Consider the following 24,945-nt stretch of genomic DNA (forward strand, 5'->3'; position numbering starts at 1 on the left):
AACTTTTCCTCCAAATAGCCCCCAGGCCCTTTGACATCAAGGCCCCAACTCACAACGCTTGCATCATAAGAGGAGAAGAACAGAGAAGAAGAGAGAATGTAAGCCGGGTCAGTGAACTCCCAGGAGCAGACAGAGGAAAGAGACATTGGGAGGGGTTCAACAACTCAATGAATTAGCGTGTCATCCGCTTTCACTGTGAAAAACACAGACCGGCGTTCCTAGTGTGCCAGAGTTGACAAGGGAGGAAGGAAAAGAGCTCAGATGAACTGTTTGGACCTGGGTTCAAACACGATTTGAAATACTTTCAAATATGTATTGGTGCTTGATTGAACTTGCCTGGCATATAATGGACCAATGGAATAGCCACAAAACTGCAACCCTCTCTCATCTGGTACTCCAGACAGGCTAAAGCAAACGCTCAAAGTATTTGAAAGATTTTAAATAGTATTTAAACCCAGGACTGGAAGTGTTACTGCATTCTTGTGTATGATGACTACAAAACAAAGTGAGTGAGTGAATAGAAGCGGAGGCCACTCTGCACACCTAATCATGGGCAAAGAATGTCTCGCATTGAGGGACAGTTTTCCTGTTTGAACAAAGCATTTTATTTGACAGCTGCGATTTGTCAAGTTCAATTGTATTTTCTGAGCCCTCCCTAACAACTTAAACTCTTATCTGGGTGCAAAGCTCGTGAATGTTTGCATTGTCATTCCAAATTCCTCAACAGATCTTCCCCCTGAAAAAAGGGAAAGAAGATTAAACAAAAGCGATGACGATCTGACTAGCTGTCGACAAGCCTTGTGTATATGAACAGAAACGTTACATCCTCATATTCAAACAAACGTTTTTCAAAGCCTCACGTATTATCAGAGAGCATGAGAACAACTTGTAGCAGAGAGATATTTTCGACACAGCTGGCTCCCAGGGGCCGGGGAGCCGAGAGGTTGGGGGGGATTGGGCTTTTCTATCTATATTCAGGAGGTGTAGCGTGAGATATGCGTTCGCATTCCAATCAGAACGAGGCCTTGCAAGCCAAGTAGCTGGCCTATCTAGCCGTCCGATTTTAATCTCCACGTCCTTGGCATATTGGCAGCCCACGCTGTGGGTGAGTGCAGGGTCACACGGCCCGGGAACGTCACTCATTTCAAAGGCCATCATCAAGTGCCCTCCCTCTCCAGACATCCTCCTCAAACAAGGCCCCCCATTCACATCGCCTATGGGGCTGGAGGTGATATGTGCCTTGAATTTCATTGGCAGGGCATTGGTTGTTAAGGCATAATAAGCAACGCAGCGATTACATTTATGTTTGTGTTTTCGCACCTGTGAGCTAGTAGAGTTGAGTTGTTATGGAGTGTAAATGTGTGAAGTTACAGGTGTAGAAAAGGTATTGGTGTGTATGTCGGATTTGACAGGTGTCAGTTTCCGGAGCGCAGATATACAAACTGAATGCTTATGTGTGTGTGCGTGTGAGTGTGTGACACATTTCTACCTCCTAAAGTGCTTGGCCAGGCGCCAGGAGTGGAAACATACCACTGTTTTTATGGCCATCTGCCAATGTTATCCACTATTATTTTTTACTCACACCTCTAGCTCTCACACCCACATAGTATACAGTTCAGTGTCACACACGCACACGCACACACACACACACACACACACACACACACACACACACACACACACACACACAGAGGGTGCAGTTAAAGGTCACCATCTGATCCAACAAAGAAAGAAAAATATGTTGGGAGGAACACCAAAAAAATCACAATCAGTGTTTCATAACTTTATCAACAAAACCTCACAATAGTCAAAAGAGTGAAAAAACAAGGTCAGACAAAAACCAGAAAGAGGCGGGGAAGAAAACACGCTGACAGCATAATCGGTGGCCTTTGCTTGGTTAATTAAACATGTAAGAACCTCATTGGTCGCAGGACAATTTCTGAGAAAAGGGGGTGGAGCCGGTTAAGAGTTAAGGTTGGCTCAATGCAAACAGACAGAAGGTCATGGAGCTGAGACTGGTTGTGTGTGTGTGTGTGTGTGTGTTGAGACAGTTGGTCAGCTGATAACGCCATGCACAGCTGTGTAAGTCAGCTTTGCTGCATCGTTTTGATTGATTGGATGTGGGGCATAGGCCCTCATAGCCCGGCTGTTTGCGTCATAGGGCTCAAAGGCCAGGGAAAGTTCCGGAAACACCACTCGAGTGATGTGGTACGTGTGTGTATTGTGTATTTTGTGTGTGTGTCTTGTAGCTCGGGTCAGGATAGATCCATAATGGATACTAAGTTTCATTGACACCAAGGCTGGGTCAAAGGGTATTCCCTGCTTTCCGTTGTTACTGCCCTTCATCTTTCCTGAACTTTATGTGAAGTAAACCACATACCAATGTAAAAAACACTGGCTTTTTTCCATAGCTTTATAGATAGACTAATATGCATTTAAACATTCAGTTTAGCAAACCAATGGCAGATGCTGAATTCCACAAATGTTATCAGTGTGTTTCTAGTGTTCATGCCTGACTCTCCTGTATGTAGGAAATGGTTAATTGTCTGGCCAAGTCAGTAAGCATGCTTTGCTTTTAAACTATGGTGTAGAGGTGATGATGACAAAGCATTCTCAGGAACCCTCTGGAATTGCAACATCAGGTTGAGTAACTTCTTCTTTTGTTTCCTAACAACGAAATGCAGTTGAGTCAGTGCCTCGGGTCTCTAGCAGTTTCACTTGAATTACAGCCATGTACACACAACTGTCTACTTGGCACAGAGACTGTGGGACTATATCAACACAAACACATTTTAAAAGTTGCAAGGCTACTCCGTCAAAAGTCAAAGTCATAATTATTCTAGACAGACGTAACATTCCGTGTACAGTTACAGATAACCATGTATTCACGAGTGGAGGCTCCTCAGAGAAGGAAGGGGAGGACCCTCCTCCTCAGTGAATTTCATAAAAATTTAAATTGTGAAACATAAAAAATAAAAAAATCTGTTTCAGATAAAACTTGACCAAATATATTCAAGTCACCAAATAATTGATTAAAACACACTGTTTTGCGATGAAGGTCTACAGAAGCACTCTGTAGGGTAACACCATGGTGTATCTGGAGGACAGCTAGCTTCCGTCCTCCTCTGGGTATATTGACTTCAATACAAAACCTAGGAGACTCATGGTTGTCACCCCCTTCCATAGACTTACACAGTAGTTATGACAATTTCCAGATGATGTCCCCCAACCTATGAGAGCTTTTGCAGCATTAACTGACATGTTGTCCACCCAATCAAAATATCGTAGAATGACTAGTACTGAACACATAAGCTACAGCTAGCTAGAACTGCATAAAATGTGGTGAGTAGTTGACTCAAAGAGAGAGAAAAACAATAGCTGAACATGAAGGAGAATGAGAGGCAAGAGAGAGAGAGAGAGAGAGAGAGAGAGAGAGAGAGAGATATGCAGCTAGCTAGTTTATGCTATTCAAACACTCAGCTCAAAAAGAAAAATATTTTATGTCTATCCAAGGTAAACTTTTGGTTTTATTAACACGTTAGTTCTAGTAGCTATGTTGACTATGACATTATTAACATTGTTAGTTAATATGGTGACAACGATGTAGGCTGTGTGTAGCGTTTAGCGGTTATGATATAAAGGTTTAGCTTGGAAAGTTGTTTTTGCCTGGTCACTGACAACTGATGTGTTGTGCACTGAAGTCCACAAGCAAAGGGAAAAGGTGTGAGGAGAGCGAGCAAATTCGAGAAGGAATTATACAACAAGCAAAATGTTCATGCTGTTTGTATGTGGCTGCTATGTAAGTGAACTGTTTTTGCATGTGATCAAGGGTGTATTCATTCCACCGATTCTGTTGAAAAATATTTCTTAAATGGAAGCAAACAGAACAAATCGAGGATAAACATACCTGAATTTGGACAATAGAAACTCTCATTTGCAACTATTGGACTGATGATTACACCCTAGATCAGCAAGATGCAGGCAAGAGTGGCAAGGCAGTATTGAATGTGTCACTGTCTGTCATCTTGATTCCTTACATTTTTCTCTTGACCTGTGCACCTACGTTGTAAACCTTCATTCATAGGCTAGTTTTAGGAACCTCATAATGAGCATAGGGAAAATTTGAGTATCATGTAGCAGCCTAAACCTATCAATGTCATTGAGCTGGTTGAATGGAATATGAATGACAGTCATCCAATATGCTGTAATAGAAATAAGGCCATGCTCATAAAAACAATTATTGTCCTCCCTCATCTTAAACGTCACCGACCACAGCTGGTATTCAAATATGGCCTATTACGAAATGTTGTCTCAGCAAGAAAAACTAAATGTCCAAAAGGATTTGCCTACTTGAAAGAATTTGACCTACAGGTGTGTCCGTGTTGGTTAATATGGTACATAGCCAAAATGTAATATCTGACAGTGCTAACATTTTGCTCATTGGCTTCAGGGCATGTTAGAGCATGTTAGCTGTTTCAAGCTCTTGGGTATAGTTTTACAAGCAGTTTATTCCCCATTTCCTCAAAGCAAGGCGTCTACTCAAAATAGTAGCCTTTCAGAAAAGCACAAAAAGGTTGTTAGCCAAGGCCACAGTCGGTTACAGTTGGTCACTAAGCTAGCTCAAGCATTAGCTTAGCTTGCTCAAGCTCAGCTAGCTCAAGCTAGGTTACCAAGATGTAGCACGTTAGCATATGGGAAGCACATGTCCTTAGCGTGTTCTCGTCCACTCACTAAGCATTGAGACAGAAGTGTCTGTTCACACCAGTAAATGTAGGCTAGGCTACACAGGAAAGAAGACAGAGACAAAAAAAGGGTTTGTTGTCAATCCAGGCCTGATCAGTGCTAATTGTCTGGTAACTCTGTGACCGATTTCACTCACTCCAACCCCCCTCTCTTGCCTGTGATTTCACTCACTCACTCCACTCCACCCCCCCTCTCTCTTGCCTGTCCTTTCGGTTTACTAGCAGGTGAATCCTCCTACCCCTACTCTCCACCCAATGACCTTCATGCACCCACGCACATAAACCAGCTGTTACCTGGCAACCCAGCTCCTGCATGGAACACCTCGTTGCCATGTCAACAGAACGCAATACACATGGAAGTGGGGTGTTTTGTGTTGGCAGTCATTGTCAAGGGGCGAGAAACAAACCTCCAACTGCGTTTTTGAACACTAGACGTTTTTTTAGAGGCTGATGAGGGTCTCATGGGGATGTGGTCGATACACCGCCACACCAGAAAATAACCCAGATGGCTAATATTTCCTAGGTCTCAGTGGAACAATCAGTGTTGATGACTAACAATTTGTCTAGGTCCATTTCTGACATTCATTGTCTTTTGTGTATTTTGTGTCTTGTGTATGTTAGTGTAACAGGGTTGGTTATGTTTCCACTTGCCTCTAAAGAAATGTGTATTTAATGTTCAAGCATTCTTATTGGTTAGTTCAACTCTGATGACAATAAGGTGTGTTGTGATTGGCCCCGCTTGCAGATAGGGGGAGATCGCGAACGTCAGGTCTCCCCAGTATGAAAATGTGATGCAAGGGTTAGGTCACGTTCTGAATACTGTTTTCTATTTTCTATTTTACAATGTGTACAAGTTTGCTGTACATTACTGATTTATACATGTGTGGGTATATGGTACCTGTTAGGGATTGAGGGGCTTTCCGGGATATGCTTTGGCATATGATTGCTGTAAATAAGTGTGTTAGCTAGCATACACCAATGTAACAGTATCAATGTAACAGTATAACTTTAGACCCTCCCCTCGCCCATACTCGGGCGCGAACCAGGGACCATCTGCACACATCAACAACAGTCACCCACGAAGCATCGTTACCCATCGCTCCACAAAAGCCGCGGCCCTTGCAGAGCAAGTGACGTCACCGATTGAAAGTGACGTCACCGATTGAAACGCTGTTTTAGCGCGCACAGCTAACTAAGCTAGCCGTTTCACATCTGTTACATTAGGACATTTTGGATTCCTGGTGTTTTACTTAAATTACACATTTTGAGGATTAAACATCACCTGTAGACATTAATTTGTGTGTAGTCTCATCTATTTCCCCTTTACCTATGAAAGGCACTTGTTTCTCAATCCCTGCTGGGAAGAATTTCACTTCACTAAAACATGCCACAGAGCCTCTCGCTCAAAGGTCCTCAAAGGGTTGGTGGTTCTCTAACGGTTGTCCTGGTAACCTTCCTCCATTGGCTCTGTATTGGCATTACTCCCAGGGCACGTCTCAGAACTCTTTCCTACATAAATTACCCCGTCTTCGTCAGAATGCAGGTCCACTTGGAGGATTGACTCCACTTGGAGGATTGACTCTCACTTGGAGGACTAACTCTAGAAGGGCGAGGGTGAGGAGGTAACCTAGCACTCTCACGATCAAGCTATCAATGTTTATCCCTTCGCTAACTTCAAATGATAGTGTGATGGATGAGAAGGTAAACAAAGTATGCTATACTCCAAAAGTTTGGATTTGAAATCAAACAAAGACTATGGGGGTAGAGTGCAGACATTCAGCTTTAATTTGAGGGTATTTTCATTCATATTGGGTGAACCGTTTAGAAATGACAGCCCTTTTTGTGTATAGTATTAGGACAAATTCACTTACTGTGCATTCGGAAAGTATTCAGATCCCTTGACTTCATCCACATTTTGTTACGTTACAGCCTTGTTTTTTAAATGGATTAAAAATGATTTTTTCCCCACTCAATCTATACACAATACCCCATAATGACAAAGCAAAAACAGGTTTCTAGACATTTTTGCTAATTTACAACATTTAAAAATATATATATATTACATTTACATAAGTATTCAGACCCTTTACTCAGCACTTTGTTGAAGCACCTTTGGTAGTGATTACAGCATTGATTCTTCTTGGGTATGACGCTACAAGGCACATCTGTATTTGGAGAGTTTCTCCCATTCTTCTCTGCAGATCCTCTCAAGCTCTGTCATGTTGGATGGGGAGCGTTGCTGCACAGCTATTTTCAGGTCTCTCCAGAGATGTTCGATCAGGTTCAAGTCCGGGCTCTGGCTGGGCTACTCAAGGACATTCAGAGATTTGTCCCGAAGCCACTCCACTCTGCTCTTGGCTGTGTGCTTAGGGTCATTGTCCTGTTGGTATGTGAACCTTCGTCCTGAGCACTCTGGAGCAGGTTTTCATCAAGGATCTCTCTGTACTTTGCTCCTTCATTTTTGCCTCGATCCTCACTAGTCTCCCAGTCCATGCCGCTGAACAACATTCCCTCAGCATGATGCTGCCACCACAATGCTTCACCGTAGGGATGGTGCTAGGTTTCCTCCAGATGTGACGCTTGGCATGCAGGCCAAAGAGTTAAATCTTGGTTTCATCAGACCAGAGAATCTTGTTTCTGGTCTGAGAGTCTTTAGGTGCCCTTTAGCAAACTCCAAGCGGGCTGTCTTGTGCTTTTTACCGAAGAGTGGCTTCCGTCTGGCCACTCTACCATAAAGGCCTGATTGGTTGATTGCTGCGGAGATGGTTATCATTCTGCAAGGTTCTCCCATCTTCACAGAGGAACTCTAGAGCTCTATCAAAGAGACCATTGGGTTCAACTCCCTGACCAAGGCCCATCTCCCCTGATTGCTTAGTTTGGCCGGGCAGACAGTTCTAGGAAGAGTCTTGGTGGTTCCAAACTTCTCCAATTGAAGAATAATGGAAGCCACTGTGTTCTTTGGGACCTTTAATGCTGTAGAAATGTTTTGGTACCCTTCCCCAGATCTGTGCCTCAACACAATCCTTACTTGGAGCACTACGGACAATTCCTTTGACCTCGTGGCTTGGTTTTTGCTCTGACATGCACTGTCAACTGTGGGACTTTATATAGACAGGTGTGTGCCTTTTCAAATCATGTCCAATCAATTGAATATACCACAGGTATATTAAGTTGTAGAAAGGATGATCAATGGAAACAGGATGCACCTGAGCTCAATTTCGAGTCTCATAGCAAAGGGTCTGAATACTTATGTAAGTAAGATATTTCTGTTTTTTATTTTTAATACATTTGCAAAATCCATTGTCACTATGGGGTATTGTGTGTAGATTGTGTGTATGTAATCCATTTTAGAATAAGGCTGTAACGTAACAAAATGTGGAAAAAGTCAAGGGGTCTGAATACTTACCAAGGCATTGTATATTTATATAAAACTAATAAGAAGTTAAATATTTGGCCCCATATTCATAGCACACAACGACTACATCAAGCTTGTAACACATTGTTGGATGCATTTGCTCTTTGTTTTGGTTGTGTTTCAGATGATTTTGTGCCAAATAGAAATGAATGGTAAATAATGTACTATGTCATTTTGGAGTCACTTTTATTCTAAATAAGAATAGAATGTGTTTATAAACACTTCTACATGAATGTGGATGCTTCCATGATTACAGATAATCCAGAATGAACAGTGAATAATGATGAGTGATAAAGTTACAGACACACAAATATCATACCATGTGTTGTTATAATGGTGAGAGCATGTCTTGGTATCATATTTGTACACCTGTAACTTTCCCACTCATAATTATTCATGATTTATTCAGGAATTGGTTGTGGTGCTTTATGAAATTTCCCAAATGTGAGTCTGTCTTTAAGTGAGAGCCTACCTATTCTCCACAGCCAAATCAAGTCACAGAGTTTAATTGGGGATTGACCTTATAACTCTGAGGGATAACGCCATGGGGGGAAAAAACTGAGGTAGCAGCTCACTGGCACGTACTTTCCAAAGCTTTGTTTTTCCAGAGTGTTAACACAATTCAGTACCGAACAGGGAGATACTCACTGACAACTGATATATGACAGCTAGGTTATAAAACAGGCCGAAATGGGGTGGCACTATCTGAAGTTGTCCAATAATGTTTTTGTTTTCTGTTGCACAACATTTTGCTGCCCTAATGAATATGAGCCTGATACAGTAATCACTCCATCTGAATATATTGGACAACAGCCCACACAAACACAACTACAGTATCTGTCTGGTTATGTAGCTCATAAATCAATGGGGTATGCTACATAACAAGGCTGTGGCCGACCCATGGCAACATCAGCTTGGGACAGCCTCACCATGCAACAGACAAACAAGACAGAGAGAGGGTGAGAGAGGGTGAGAGAGGGTGAGAGAGAGTGTGAGAGAGAGAGAGAGAGAGAGAGAGAGAGAGAGAGAGAGAGAGAAGGAGGGCAGAGAGGGAAGCTCAAATAAGTAATTATCGAGACCCAAGTGTTGTTAAATTATTGATGTCATTCCGGGGACCTCTTGCCACTAGTCATCTCTCTGGGGTGTTACATCAGCCGCTATGCTGGGCCGGGGGGAGATCAAACATCAACGCCAGGCTCGGGATAGAAAAAACAACAATGCATTAATTGATTTGTTAATCAGCTTTGTGTCAATTTAATTCAGGAGGGCTGCGAATGAGTGAAGACGGATTAGCTACGAGGAAGAGAGTGAGGGATGATGCACGAAGGAAAAGAGGGAGAGAGTGTGTCTTGCTTTTAATATTCGGCCCACTCGCGATTCGCTTCTGATCCCCACTTTCCTCATCCCCCACCCTCCCTCCAATCTCCCCCGCCTCTCCCCCAACCATCACATTGGCAAAACAAACACGGTTACAGTCGGAAGCTTCAAAGCCCCCCGCGCCTCAGATAAAGACATCAAAAGAGAGTTATTTTCTTTTCAGATGTAAATGTGGTTTTCAGCGGCGGGCGGAGGCAGCGCTTCTTTTGCGCTTGTGTGCAAAAATAAACATGTTTCCACGGTGTCACAATTATTCATTGGCACACACACATCTCTCTCTACACCAGCTGAAGAGAGGATGTGAGGGGCTTTTTGTTTCCTTAGTTGGGGATGGGGTGAGGGGAGGTAGGTTGACGGACGGGGGTGGATTAGTCAAGCTTTCACAATGGGCTGATAGGATAATGGGGGGGTGCGTGGGGAAACAACACTTGTTTGCTGAAGTGGCAGTATCTAGTTCGGCTCATTTGTAACGGGAGCCAGGGGTGTGTGTGTGTGTGTGTGTGTGTGTGTGTGTGTGTGTGTGTGTGTGTGTGTGTGTGTGTGTGTGTGTGTGTGAGTGTGAGTGTGAGTGTGTGAAATGCAAATGCAACACCCACGTGCCCCAAAGAAGGCAGCGAGGGATTAGCCTGTAAACCAAAGACATCCATAACCATCTGTGCTAGCATAGCATAACTGCTTTGAGTCCAGGGTTTCCTACCTTACTCTATTCAATTGTGTGCAAAAAAAAACTCCATAGGATGTTCATTTACACTATGCAATGTAGCACAGACTACTCCCAGTGAATAGTCGGAATAGTCACACCGAATTGTAATATAGGGTAGTCGCATAGTATAGTAAGCCAGAATAGTGGTGTATAGTCACATAGTCATGCATCCTCACAACATGTGATAGTCAGGATAGTCACACAGAAGAGTAATAAGCAATGGAGGATAATCATATAGAATTGTCGTTTAGAATAGTCAAAGTCGCAAATGTTAGTCCCACATAATAGTCTATAGTCATTTAGGCTTTCCGCATGTAATAGTCAGACGGACTCAGGCCACAGCATCTGTCACTGCTCTTCTGTAAACATGCTCTCCGCGGCCCTCTCCGATGACAACGTGGCGAGGCCATGGCAGGTCATGCTCCAATCCGTGTAACCCCGCCCACGTGAAAAGGGATATCAACTCATTTGTCCCCCCGGTCCCCGCTGTCCCTCTTCCAGTACATTCTCCCTCATTGGCAACAGAAACCCTGAAGAGGGTGGACTGTTTAACTATTTTTACATTGGGCTCATCTTTTTTTGGTGGGCAGCTTGGAGCCATTTTCAAAGGGCTGTTTGACAAACAGCGGCAGTGGACTGTGGGATCTAATACCAAGTCATGGAGGCTAGGAACATGGAGCCAATGAGAAGAGACAGCTGTGAGATACTCCATCAAAGGACTTGGACCTACTGTATAGTGTTACTGTTGATGCTCAACCAGTCCAATATCAAAATGTGCCAATTCCTCGGTTTCTCAGTATCACACACGCATACTTGCATGAAAATAGAAACATACGGGTCTACCTCTAGGTTGGCTGCACCATCTGTGTTTGTGACACAACGAACCAGGCCTCAAATTAGCCTAATCTCACCAAGGAGATCAGGATATGGGTTAGTCTCAGGCTAACACTAATTGTGGTTCTCTACACAGCTGCGTATACCCCATTCTGGGAGAATAGCCAAGACTGACTGGGACTCTAAGCACAGAAAACAATGAAAGAATTTCACATTTAGCTGAATATGAATGTTTAACTTTTGACTAAAGCGAGTAAGGCTGAATACCATGGCTCAAATTGTGGAGTCAGCGTTCTCAAATGAGTATGTGGAAATGCAGCAACAGGGATATTGCTATGTTGTTTTGAAAAGGAAAATAATGTTGCCACAAATGTTCACTCAGGAGAAGAAAGTTCAAATGCAACATTTGTATTGACTCACCCTTGGTCTTTTAGAGCAATAAACTGCCTAGCAACAATCCATTTTAGTTGTATCTCTCAAAATCATTGCTCTAAATCTAGATCATTTGGTCAAAGTCAAATAGCCTAACTTGTCGAATACAAGGCAAGAAGAATGAATGTTTGAACAAATGTTGACCTTTGACCTCTTCTCACTACCTTACTTCTTCATCCTGTTACAATGCATTCAATTCAATGCACGGAACAGAAATGCAACCTATAGCATCGACACCAAATCCACACACTACACCACGCAATTAAAATCCCCATCAGATATGATTTTAACACACAAGTGGACCTTCTTACGCAATCTTCCATCCATTTTGGGAGAGAGGTGTGTGTGCGTTTGTGCGCGCGTGCATGTGTGTGTGTTTGAGGGGGGCAGTAGAGATGAACTCCGTAGAGATGAACTCCCGCAGATGTTTGAGCTTATTCAAGTCACAGAGAGAGAGTGGGTGGTGCTTTACACATGCCGAAAACTCAGTCAGCCGAGTCACACAACAAAGACAGAAGAACAAAAAAAAGGGGAAGAGGAAGAAGAAAAACAGATCCCCCCTTCTCTCTATTGGTGCTGTCGACATCAGACTAGGGAAGGAGGGAGGGAAGGGAGAAGAGGGCAGCGAGTGCAGATTGCATCATAAGAGGGCTCGTCTCTTTCATTCGGAGGTGCCGGCCCCCAGCCATGTAAACAGGAAACAGGAAAAGGGCTGATGATGAATTTGAGAGGGATGGAGGGAGGGAAGAGAGGGAAAAAAAAAGGAGACTACCTTTCATCATCTCAGAACTTGGGAGGGAGGTATAGAGGGAAGGGAGGAGGGGGGAGTGAGGGTGGAGGTAGGTGCGGTTCAGAATGTTTCTAATACCTCCCGTTCCTGAACATGCCCAGAAAACACCGCCCCGGGGCCCCCTTACGAAGTATCCCTATCCTCCGGAACATGCAACAAAGACTTCAAAGCCTCCGAACACGATATCTACTTTACATGCTCAGTTTTGTTTTAACACGATACTTGTGCATTTTATTGCCAAATACTGCATACATAATGTATCGGAAAGGAGTTTCACCCACCACCCAAGCCCTGTGTTTTCTGCCACACCTCAAGGCTATGAAATATGAGATTTGAGATAAGAGATACTAATGAATGCATTTTGATTTCAATTTTCCTCAATAGGGGGTTTGGTTACCTGAGGAAGTAAAGTGCGGTTAACATGGCAACAAGCCCTTAGCTTTGCCTTCACCCCCCTCAAGGCTGTCTGTAACGCTAGTTAGCATGTGTCTGGAGGATGAAAAGCCAGATGGGTTACATGGCAAGACAGCACAAACAGATTTCCGACCAGGCTAGGATACATATGGATGTGGACACCAACAAGGCTGACCAATGCACTTGGTAGTGCTGTAGAAGACTACAGGGTTGCTTAAATAACATCAACATTTGTAGGAACATTTGATAAAAACTGATCTCAGATCATCATTTAGGGGCAACTTGTTTTTCCACCTCAGCTTCAGTTGCAAGAGTCTAGTGATATTGGATATTGTGGATCTTAACTGTTGTTAAGGAGGAAGTGAAATGCTGGAGGAAACTTCTGATTTCCCGAGTGCACTTTTCAGCCTGGAGCAACAGTGCCCCCTGGGCTGGTGTACGGTACTATCGTCTGACCTACAAGAGTGAAACAATTTTGCACCTAAAGATGGGTATACTTTCTGAACAATTACATGTTTATATAAATGTTTGCATGTGTATCTATGTGTGCGCATGCATGCAGAATTGTGTGTGTGTGTGTGTGTGTGTGTGTGTGTGTGTGTGTGTGTGTGTGTGTGTGTGTGATTGAGGACTGGGATGGAGGGGTGTTTCATCTCTTCTTCCCTCTTCCCTTTGTTCTTCCAATCTATCACACCTCTCAGAAGACTATCCCTTACAAGGTCGTATTCATTAAGACACACCATGCAAAATATGATATTCTCCTCAAATGACAAGATTGGAGTCCTATGAAGGGCACAGCTGTGCAGTTTAGCACCCATAGGCATTCTCCACCCATATTATGAATGTATGGTGTCCATATTAAGACAGCCTCAGACTGATATGTCTTGCTGAGACTGAGATTGTCCTTATATGGACATGCAAAGAAAATAGGAGTAAAGGACGTTGGTTAATGGGATTTTATGTAATTCCTGTATTTAACTTTTGTATTGTCCATGTTTTGTTTTAATTGTTTTTGCTGTGTTTTTGCTTCTTAGCTGTTATTGTTAATCAGCACTGGTTCTCGGTTGACTGGCCTGTTAAAGGAATGAATATAGTTCAATGTGACATACTGTATATATATAACATTTCATAACTTTTGATTAGGAGGTTTTAAAAAAAACGGCTTAATTTTCATGGTTTCTAGAGGTTAAAGTATCAATATTTTACCAGGTAAGATGCTAATTATGTAATATCTTGACCATCCTTGGACTAACCCTTCACTGCCACTGACACACTGTTGAAGTACAGGACTTCACGGTTACCATGATTGCATAAGATCCAGCTAATTGCACTATTTGCATTTGAGGCACGACATTATCAGTCGAAGACCTCCTTAAAGGAATATGAGGACCAGGTACGTGAGGTGTATCTTAATTTACAGTGCCTTCAGAAAGTATTCATACCCCTTGAATTATTCCACATTTTGTATTACAGCCTGCGTCTCACCCCATCTATACACAATACCCCATAATGACGAAGCGAAAACATGTTTTTAGATGTTTAGATGTAGATTTGGCCTTGTGTTTTAGGTCATTGTCCTGCTGAAAGGTGAGTTAATCTCCCAGTGTATGGTGGAATGTAGACTGAACCAGGTTTTCCTCTAGCATTTTGCCTGTGCTTAGCTCCATTATCTTTTTTTTATCCTGAAAAACTCCCTTGTCTTTATTGATTAGAAGCATACCCATAACATGACGCAGCCACCACTATGCTTGAAAATATAAAGTGGTACTCATTAATGTGTTGTATTGGATTTGCCCTAAACATAACACTTTGTATTCAGGACAAAAAGTGAATTGCTTTGCCACATTTTTTTCAGTATTACTTTAGTGTCTTGTTGCAAACAGGATGCATGTTTTGGAATATTTTTATTCTGTACAGGCTTTCTTCTTTTCACTCTGTCAATTAGGTTATGTGAGGGGTCAGCCAGATCAAGTGGTCCGACTGCACCCTCTCCTGGAGGTGGGCTGCGGTACAGCCACTACTGATGAGCTCAACTGGGGCCAATTGACTGATTACTGTTTGTGCTCTCTTAAGGACCTGACTGAGTGGGCAGAGGGGGGAGAGTGATTATGAGCTGGAGACTATGGTGAACTCCAGAACACACTGTTATAGGTTCGGCTCAAGCTGTTGGATTGGTGTTTGGTACCAACTGTTCGTTTTAATTTTTTGGGCTAGCCATTGGCCTTTGTTTGTATGGCCCCGGGGAGAGTTGAAAGAAGAACTCCCAATACAGTTTCCTTTTTGCTGAAGTCTTGTCTCCGCGTCTCATTTCGTGCTGTCCCGCCTAGGATTTCATCAGTGAATAGGTACGGGCTTTCACATTTAGTATTGTGGAGTAACTACAATGTTGTTGATCCATCTTCAGTTTTCTTCTATTCTATTACAGCCATTGAACTCTGTAACTGTTTTAAATTCAGCGTTGGCCTCATGGTGAAATCCCTGAGCGGTTTCCTTCGTCTCTGGCAACTGAGTTAGGAAGGATGCCTGTGTCTTTGTAGTGACTGGGTGTATTGTTACACCATCCAAAGTGCAATAACGTCACCATCCTCAAAGGGATATTCAATGTCTGATTTGTATTTTGTACCCATCTATCAATAGGTACCCTTCCTTGTAAGGCATTGGAAAACCTCCCTGGTCTTTCTGTGTTTGAAATTCACTGCTTGAATGAGGGATCTTACAGATAGTTGTATGTGTGGGGTACAGAGATCATTAAAAATCACGTAAAACACTATTATTGCACACAGAGTCCATGCAACTTATGTGACTTGTTTAGCATATTTTTACTCCTGAATGTATTTAGGCATGCCCTAACAAAGGGGTTGACTATTTATTGACCCAAGCTATTTCAGATTTAGCATTTTTAATACATTTAGAAAAGCATAATTCTATTTTGACATTATGGGGTATTTTATGTAGGCCAGAGACAAAATCTCTATTTAATCCATTTTAAATTCAGGCTGTAACACAACAAAATGTGGAACAAGTCAAGGGGTATGAATACTTCCTGAAGGCACTGTACTTCCCTCTCCTCTGACACAAACATTGATATACTGTGTGTAAACACTCATGCACGCACATGTGCAGGTACACACAAACACACACACACTACTTTAACATAGTGTTTACAACCCAGGGGACACACCTGTCACTTTGGTTACAATAAAACTCTCTTCATTACTTATCTTTCTTATATTGATCTCTTGGGACCCACAAATAATCGGAAACAACTGCACAAAACCTCAAGGGATTATTTGCTTACAGTGAGTGGCAGTGTGATGTGTTGCGATGGGCTGATTTTCTGTTGTGTATTTGAAATATGTATTTTGAATTACTTCTGAGTATTTTGTATTACACTGGGCAGAACTCTGTATTTTGTTACAAGATACTTTCGAGAGGTGTGATTTGTATTTACAAACTACTTTTCTATACCATTTTTTTTATTTTTTATAGCGGTTCACATTTTGTGGCCCCCTTTCACCCTGCATTGGAATCAGAAGTCTGATGGCACTATGGTGTGATAAGAGTGTCTTCTAAATGAATTAAATATAAAAGGTACACTGATTGTACAAACACATTTGCCCTCAGAACAGCCTCAATTTGTCGGAGCATGGACTCTAAGGTGTCGAAGAACTTCTACAGGGATGCTGGCCCATGTTGACTCTAATGCTTCCCATAGTTGTGTCAAGTTGGCTGGATGTCCTTTGGATGGTGGGCCATTCTTGATACACATGGGGAAACTGTTGAGCGTTTAAAAACCCAGCAGCGTTGCAGTTCTTGACACAAACTGGTGTGCTTGGCACCTACTACCATACCCTGATCAAAGGCATATTTAGTCTTGCCCATTCACCCTCAGAATGGCACACATACACAATCCATGTCTCAAGGCTTAACAATCCTTCTTTAACATGTCTCCTCCCCTTCATCTACACTGATTGAAGTGGATTTAACAAATGACATCAGTGAGGGATCATCACTTTCACCTGGTCAGTCTATATCTGGGGTGGCAGGTAGCCTAGTGGTTAGAGCGTTGGACCAGTAACTGAAAGGTTGGTGCATCAAATCCCTGAGCTGAGATGGTCAGAATCTGTCGTTCTGCCCCTGATCAAGGGCAGTTAACCCACTGTTCCTAGGCCGTCATTGTAAATAAGAATTTGTTCTTAACTGACTTGCCTAGTAAAATAAAGGTTAATATATATATATATATATATATATATATATAATGGAAAGAGCAGGTGTCCATAATGTTTTCTACGCTGCCCCGCCCCGAAACAAGGCCAATAATAATACCCAGTGTGCATTGCAGTTCATTTTGATACGTTGATCTGGTATTTTGTCATTTTTGCCTGTCTGTGTGTGATGCCTCACTCTACCTTATTGCTATTCACCAAACATTTAGCCATGTGTCGATTAACCATTTATAGACAAAAAAATATTGTTTAACCTGAGCTCTCATTACATTTTCATGTATTCCTTTTACGGATCTCTGGGAATATATGGGTCGTGTCCCAAAATGGCACCCACACAAAAGTAGTAGTGCACTATATAGGGAATAGGGTGCGAATTGGGGTGCAAACACAGTTATGAAATATTTATCATGCTCTGAGAAAGATTCACACTCAAAAAAATACAAATAAATGTAGATCTCCCTCTCTCGCTGCCCTTGTCTCTTTCCCTTGCTTCATTGCTCTCGCTCCTTTTCCCTCCCTCATTCACTATCTACTTACCTTTCTCCCATCTCCCTTTCTCCATCTCTCCCCTGTCTCTCATTCTCTCCCTCCTTCCTGAAGCCACAGCCACCACTCCCTCTGATGGGGGGCCAATAGCATTCTGGTAGAAGTGATGTCACAGTTAGCTGTCTAAGAGAGAGCGAGAGAGAGAGAGGTTGAAAAATGTATCACCCCGGAGCTCACCTCCACAGAGGCTTCAAGGCCCTCATCCTTAAAAAAAAAAAAGATGGCCGCCCTCACACTGGGACTCATTAAGGGTCAAGTGTCAGGTGGTCAGGGTGAGTGTGTTTGATATTGAAGTCACATATGGTGGAGTATGGTGGAGTTTTCTGAAGAGAGTTTAGGAAAGTTTAGGAAAGAATAGCCAAACTGATGCATTTGTATTCAGTGTCTGATGTTTCTGATATAAGAGAGAGGTATTGTATTGTTTTAAGTAATAATGTATGGCTAGAAGCAATGCAGCAGAGTTTAGGACTGCATCTCAACTGGCTCCCTTTTCCTGAGATAGTGTATTACTTTTGACTAGGGCTCTGGCCAAAAGTAGTGCACTATATAGGGAATAGGGTACTTAGGCTACTTTAGTAGACAGTCTGTGGGAACGTCTGGACTAAAATGGATGTCTACATAGCTTGGCTTTGGCAGAGACACTTATGATGAATGCACTCACTTTAGGACACCCCCGTGTGCACATTTATGCATAGACCCACACTCGCACGTACACACAATGTATAAATGTCAACAACTAAAGGCTGGGAATTCTACTGTGTACCACTGAGAATGCCAACCTGCCCTTGTTGACGTTCAAGTAGAGCAAATATTCTGATGCATATCATTAAAAAAAACTGAGCGTTTTGCAGAAAACATTCACAAACAGTCTCAATCAGTTCAAATGTTCACCGTTTGAAAAGGCAGAACATTACTAGTTCTAATAAGTTCATTTTGTGTCATTGAGTGAAGTCATAGAATTTGAATTAGTCTCAGCAAACAAATGTATTAACTAATAAATCTTATTCTGGGATTTGGACAGGTAATTTACACTTTTAGGGGGGGAAGAAATACTAACCTCACATTGATTTTGGAACTTTAATTTGGTGTTTTAGCAGTATTGCTCATACTTCATCATTGCCATATGGCCCTGTCGTCACTGAGTCAGTCTACATTGGGCCCCTATCCCCTCTTTGTAGCCCTAAGACTAAAACAACCACAAAAACTCAATTACAATGATGCATGGTCTATTTGGTCTTTGGCTTGATTACATTCATGAAGTGAAGTCAAGTCAAGGCATTTCATGTTCCTGCCAAAAAGTGGCCTGTTAAGATCATACCTGGATGACACGTCAGGTTTTCCTGAAGCCAGATTATGATCGTGACAGCTTAGTAATTATTGAAGCACTTTGAGACCTTGTGAAACACTTTTTCATACAGCTAATTCAATTAGTATATTAATTAGCTTAGATTATATTGTGCTTGTGTTTTTTTTTAAAGTGCTGGGTGCACTGTACATGAGTGATGCTATTTTTTTTAATTATAGACTGACATTGGGCAAATATAAAGAAATGTTTCCTCTCTCCCGAAGAACTGAATAGATTCCACTAGAGTATACAGTACATGGGTCTGGGTATATAACCATATTTCTTACACCCACTGTTTCAAGGCTTTTTAGATCTGTGATCAGACAGAAGAGGAGAAAATGAAAATATTGACTGTTTTGTTACAGCCTATAGATCTAGGATCTTAATCCTGCAGCAACAGAAAATGTGAATTATTATGTGGATTATAATTAATGGACATGTTTTTTGTAGGGGTTGATAAATAATGGCAAATCAAGTCTGAAATGTTAAAGTGGAAATCACAAACTTAATACACTACAAGATTGCATTTCCTGCTGTGCAGGACAATTCTGAGCAACAAACGAGTGATCAAATGAAGATCCTACATCTGTAAGTAATATGACACAACACAAACAGAGTTTGCACAACAACAGCCTAAAGAGGTAGAGGCAAAGCCCTGATCACAAAGTGTGCAAAATGTTTGCATGACTTTTCCGACCTTGAGAAGCAACCATTTTCTCTCCTCCAGATGCTACTTTGCCTACTTTCTCCACACACAGCAGGCTCCCTTTGTTCTGCTGAAGTGTCACTATTACTGCTATGGCAGCTTGTTAATTACAGTTTGGTGTGTGTGTGTGTCAGGAGCTCCTGGTCAACCTGGCACTTAGGACAATTAAACACACACACACCAGCAGGATACCTGTCACAGTTCTCTCTATGACCTGTCTGCTGTGCTAGATCATAACCAAACAGCTGTATAAAGGGTCTGAAGGACATGGGATAACTAATCCCAATATCCTGAAATCCTACCGCGTTTCTAGATGGTAAGACTAGTATTTTGTGCTGACATTACAGCCCTCTAACAACTCAAAAGATGACAGACAGACAGACAGACCGGGTACGTGTATGTGGCAATGTATGTAACGATCCTTTGACTGCTCTTAGTGAGGCACACTGCTTTTTATCTGATGACTAATAAAACCGGAACACTTACGTTAAAACCTTTGCCAAAGCAATGGGCCTGGCCACTCCGACGAATGAGACTTTGTAAAGTTAGTTTGGAACATTAAAGCTCTTCGGTTGAACAACAAGCCCCATTAACTTTCAGTATTGGCACTCCAAAGGCCTGTGGCTGCTTTCTTGCTGATTGCTATGGTACATTAAGCCGGGATCTTTATACCATTAAACAAATAGGTCTGAACGTCTCCTTCACCTCCGCCTTCAAAGTGGAAGAGGTTATACTCACTTCCCCAGTCACCGATAAAAAGGCAGGCATTGGAAAAGGGGGTTTGTGACGGTGTGGGCGTGTGCGTGTGTGTGTTCATTGTCCACTAACGAACAAAGGTAATTTGATAATGTAAACAAAAGCACCACTTGAATCAACAACGAGAATTATAATATAGTGTGGTCCTGATTGCAGAGAATCAAGTGGTTCTCTCGCTTTCTCTCTCTATGCCCCCCTCCCTCTCTATCCGTCCACCATGGTTCTCTCCCGCTCTCAAATATCTCGCCCTGGTTCCTCGTTTCCTCTCTTCGACCTCAACACGCATTGGAGGAGAAGGCCTTAGGGAAGGAGCCTTGGATCCTCTCTTCCAATGCGTTTTGAGAGGGAGGGCAGGAGAAAGGATACAAGGAAAGACAATTGAGAAAGTACGATTGTCTGTCTCTCCAACTACTGTATTTGTTGAATGCTCCACTTTTGAGTTCTTTTAGATTATATTCCACAGAGCTTGGTCTCTATTTTTTTAATCACCGTCCTCTCAACACTTGGTAGCATCCATGGCTAAAAGTCAAGAGATGTTTTTAATGTTGTAAAGAAAAGCCATTCAATACAGTCATGGACATGACTAGGCAAAATGAAAACCTGCTGTTTCCCAGTCAGGATGAGATGGTTGATATCTTTTAGGACGTAATAAATTTGGTTAATCCCATTTCAGTTAATGGACCATAACTCTTTATGCCGCCGATCCAATGTACTGGACTTCGACAATGCAGCACTGGGAGGAGTGTTCTCCAGAGTCTTCAAAGGTGAAAGCAATACTGTAATGTAGTCGGACTCAAGTGTGAAAGCCAACAGGGCTGTACATTTAGAAAAATTAGAAAAACAATTCTTTACACATTTTGGGAGTAAAATATCAAGGTGTGCTGCAGTGCTGACTGATATTTTACTTCTTCAACCATCACAACAGCTCAACATATTCTATGGATCTTGGGCTCCCCCTTGTGGTCAGTGATATAGTCACTAAATAACTCTCCCCACAGAAGCGCATCCGTTTCTGTATTGACGAGCAGCCCCCGAATTGACTCTTATCAACTGTATGCAAGAATTTCCTCTGTGTTGTCATAGGAATTCAGCATTCTCGGTGTTGACGTCTCCAACCCCCATTGTCCAGAGTTTACATCACGTAGGTCTGATGTCTGATCGGAGGTTAACTTCAGTGATACTATTTTGAATCCAAACAACTCAATGTTTATAAAAGGGGTCTTAAATTCATTAGTCTTTCTCTGTTCCTGAACTGCTGTGATGAGATACTGTTTTTCTACAACCCATGGACTTTTGGGGCATGGCATGATTTCTCTCGCTGACCATGCTTAGGATAATGCCTTGTAATGCATTACAAGGCAACTTAAGCTTTATACCTGGTCATGTAAATCCATTCATTGTACAATGTCAATTAAATATCTGCCTTTTATAGACAATTTCACAGGCATTTTTTGTATTGCCCATTACTGCACCAACTAGTGTTCTTGCATATTGCTAACTAATCTTTATGGAATCAAACATTTCACAAATATCTACAGAACATTTTAATTGCTACCTCTCAATCTTGAAACCAATATTCACTAATAAAATGTTGCTAAAATAAGCAGCTTAAAAAAAGCTGTATTCTACAAGGAAAATTAACTTGTTCATGTCGCTGACCCTTTGACCATTTTGATGACCACTCTTGGATCACTTACCCCAAAATAAAATGCAATTATTTAAGATTTACTGGACTTAAAGGGCTGATTTCAAATTCAGGAAGTGAGTCACATTTTTCTGGGTTAACCCATCTCCCTGCCCTGATAAGGAGTGTCCAGTCCCTTGCAGTGCAGACCTGTGACCACATGCAACAATTAGGCTGAGCTTAAGCTCAATAAGACCTGTCAGTCAGTGAAGGTGCTACTGGGTCCACACACACAAAAAAAATCTGGTTTGAAATAGTCATGTCAAATAGGCTAATTTACACTACCAAAACTTTTCTAGAAGTTGGAATGGTTCTTGCTTCTATACATTTTGCAGCCTCTAAACTAAAGAGCCTTCAAGTACTTCAGCCTTACAAGATCCAAAATCAAACCATTCTGTGCAGTCACAGATTTTATGGTTGAACAATACTGCCACCTTCAGGAGAATTGTTCCTATTCAGGAGTACCAATCAGCCCTTGGTTCAAATACTTTGTATAGCCTGCCTGGAGTGCCAGATAGGAGAGGGCTGTGGTTTTGGAGCTATTATATTGGTTCATTAAGCCAAGCACACATTTCAAGTAGTATTTAAACAGAGGTCTGATCCCCAATATGGCACAAATGGACCCATATTGGATTGAATAGTTATGAGTTGACACATGCAGCCCAATTCTGATATTTTGACCAATCAGATATGTACAAGAACCTAGAGTATAGGAGTCGAGTTGGAGGAATTGGGCAACAGGTCCTTCCTTGATAACTGATGCCTCAGAGTTCCTATTGAAGACAAATGTCCAAGTCCACACATTTTGGGGAAATTAGATGAAGGGGCACGATTGACAAAGTGCAATATGCTGAAATTGCTGCGCCATGCTAAATTGTCAAACTGAAATTGGGCTCAAATATCGAATCATTGTACCGCTGGCAAATCACTTTTCAATAATTAAGTATTTCTCAGCTGCTTTAAGCTGGCATACAAACAAAAAGTTTAGAAAACCTCAACGCACAGATCTCGTTAAACATGTTTAAGTAGTCGTAGAATGACAGACCTAACACCTATTTCTATGCTAATTTGTTTTTTTAGCCCAAAAAGTTACATATTGCAGCTTTAAGCAATCTAGCCAAAGTGATGTAATACAGAGCATGGTCCTCAAAAGTTTGAAACATTTATTACCTTAAAAACAATATACAAAAACATTGAGTAATATTAAATATCCATATATTGCATTTTATATCTATACACGAAGTTCAGTTATTGGGCCTGCCAAAAGCCGAGGCCTCACATTATCCAATCCTGCAATTTATGTCTTCTCAAACATTTCCAGCAATTGGCAATGACTCCTCGTGAATTTAAACACAATTACCAAACATTTCTTGAGAAGCATAAGTCATGTAGAGAAAGCCATCGTCATCTTTGTGGTCCTTGTAGACTTGCGCCATGGTAAGAGACATGCTGGCCAGGCCACTATTATTGATAAGCAGGTAGAACGCTTGACTCTGCATCAAAGACATACGATTTCTGAAACGAGAACGTGCAGTGTATTGACAAGACCTACTCAAAATGTAGAAATTCTTGCACAAAGTCAAGTAATTTAAAAGTAGTGACAGTCGCGCGCGGCACTCGAGGCTGATACATATCAGGTGATAACCAAGTTTGAAATTATGCACGAGTTCTCAAACAAACATTGAAGACATGATTTCAGTCATGTTAAGCCACGCTTGCCAAGTTAAATAATCAACATTTCAGCTAAACGTTTCTCAAAGGAGACACACCTTATAATGGTGACAAACTGAGTCATGGAAAGTTCTTGGGGGACCAGGAATTTCGTTTTATCAAGAGGCGGCAAGTACTTCTCCCGTTGATACCTTTCAATGATAACCTGTGTGTGGGTGGAAAGGTCACTTTCAGAAGGTGCAAATTCAATGGAACGCCAGGGTAGAATACGGTTTTAGAAAGAAGCGAACTTACCGGAATTTTTGTTGGAAACTTTGTTCGGATCCCCGCGACCTCCTGTTTTCTCGTGGCTGTTTGGGATGGAAAACGTGGATGAGATTATAAAGCAACGCATAGTCTACCACATGCAAAGCAATACATTCAGTAATCACCAAAGCTTTTTCTCTGCTTGAAGGACTTGGGCTGCTGTGGTTTCTCAAATGGAGGCATCATGTGGGCAAGTGGCTCCTCTCTTCAATTCCTGCTGTCTGATCTAGGCTATAAAAAATGTAACCATGTGGATCAGCCAACAGAAATTAAATAGTGTGGTCGCAGTGACGTATCACCTCATTACCATGGGGTTGGGTCAGCACGCTTCATATGGCTAATGAATTGACCGTGCATAATGACTCGGCTGTGTGTAAAACCAATCCAAATGGTTAAGATCTAATAAATGACCTGATTGTAATGTTTCATGTAATTGATGTTAGAAAAGATGACTGAATTAACAAACATTATATAGAGGTAATTTAGTCATTAAAATATCTTACACACAAATCATACATAGAGGCCTTATAATATTCTCACACTAAAGTAGGCCCTACATCATGTGAGGGCAACATTTTGTTTAATGTATTTTCGTGGATTTCAAAGGACAAGAAATTCAGTCGGGGTCGTGGATGATAGGCTTGGGTGTGTGTGCAATGTAAACAACTGGATTAATGGCTCAATGGAATGCATAGATACATTAATGGAATGTGCTATAATATATGAAATATGGCTACCACAGATACACTTCTGTAGCATACACTATGACATTTTCAATTTAAGTTACAAAAAAATCTACTCCGTAGGCCAATTAAAGAAAATGACACCGTAAAAAAAAAGAGAACAAGCGAATTTGAAAATGCAGCTATATCTTCTTTGAACTTCAAATTCCATCATACGTAGTGTACAACAGTTGTCAACAGCGCATTTATATCCGATTGGCTTATTCCAGTGTGAATCGTGTAAATCGACCAATGGGTAAAGAAAACACTGGATGT

General features: G+C 41.8%; 1 protein-coding gene across 1 annotated transcript; it reads right to left on the reverse strand.

The window, feature by feature from the left end:
• Nucleotides 1-23,119: 23,119 nt before the first annotated feature.
• On the reverse strand, nucleotides 23,120-24,207 carry LOC115103574 (microtubule-associated proteins 1A/1B light chain 3C-like). The gene is made up of 4 exons (XM_029624415.2): nucleotides 24,073-24,207; nucleotides 23,936-23,991; nucleotides 23,740-23,846; nucleotides 23,120-23,485 (listed from the first exon to the last, which is right to left on the reverse strand). The coding sequence occupies exons 1-4, from the start codon at nucleotides 24,131-24,133 to the stop codon at nucleotides 23,317-23,319; spliced, it is 393 nt and encodes a 130-aa protein (XP_029480275.1). The 5' UTR covers nucleotides 24,134-24,207; the 3' UTR covers nucleotides 23,120-23,316.
• Between the last annotated feature and the right edge of the window lie 738 nt (nucleotides 24,208-24,945).

Source organism: Oncorhynchus nerka, linkage group LG21 (genome assembly GCF_034236695.1).
Source record: "Oncorhynchus nerka isolate Pitt River linkage group LG21, Oner_Uvic_2.0, whole genome shotgun sequence".
NCBI classification, from domain to species: Eukaryota; Metazoa; Chordata; class Actinopteri; order Salmoniformes; family Salmonidae; genus Oncorhynchus; species Oncorhynchus nerka.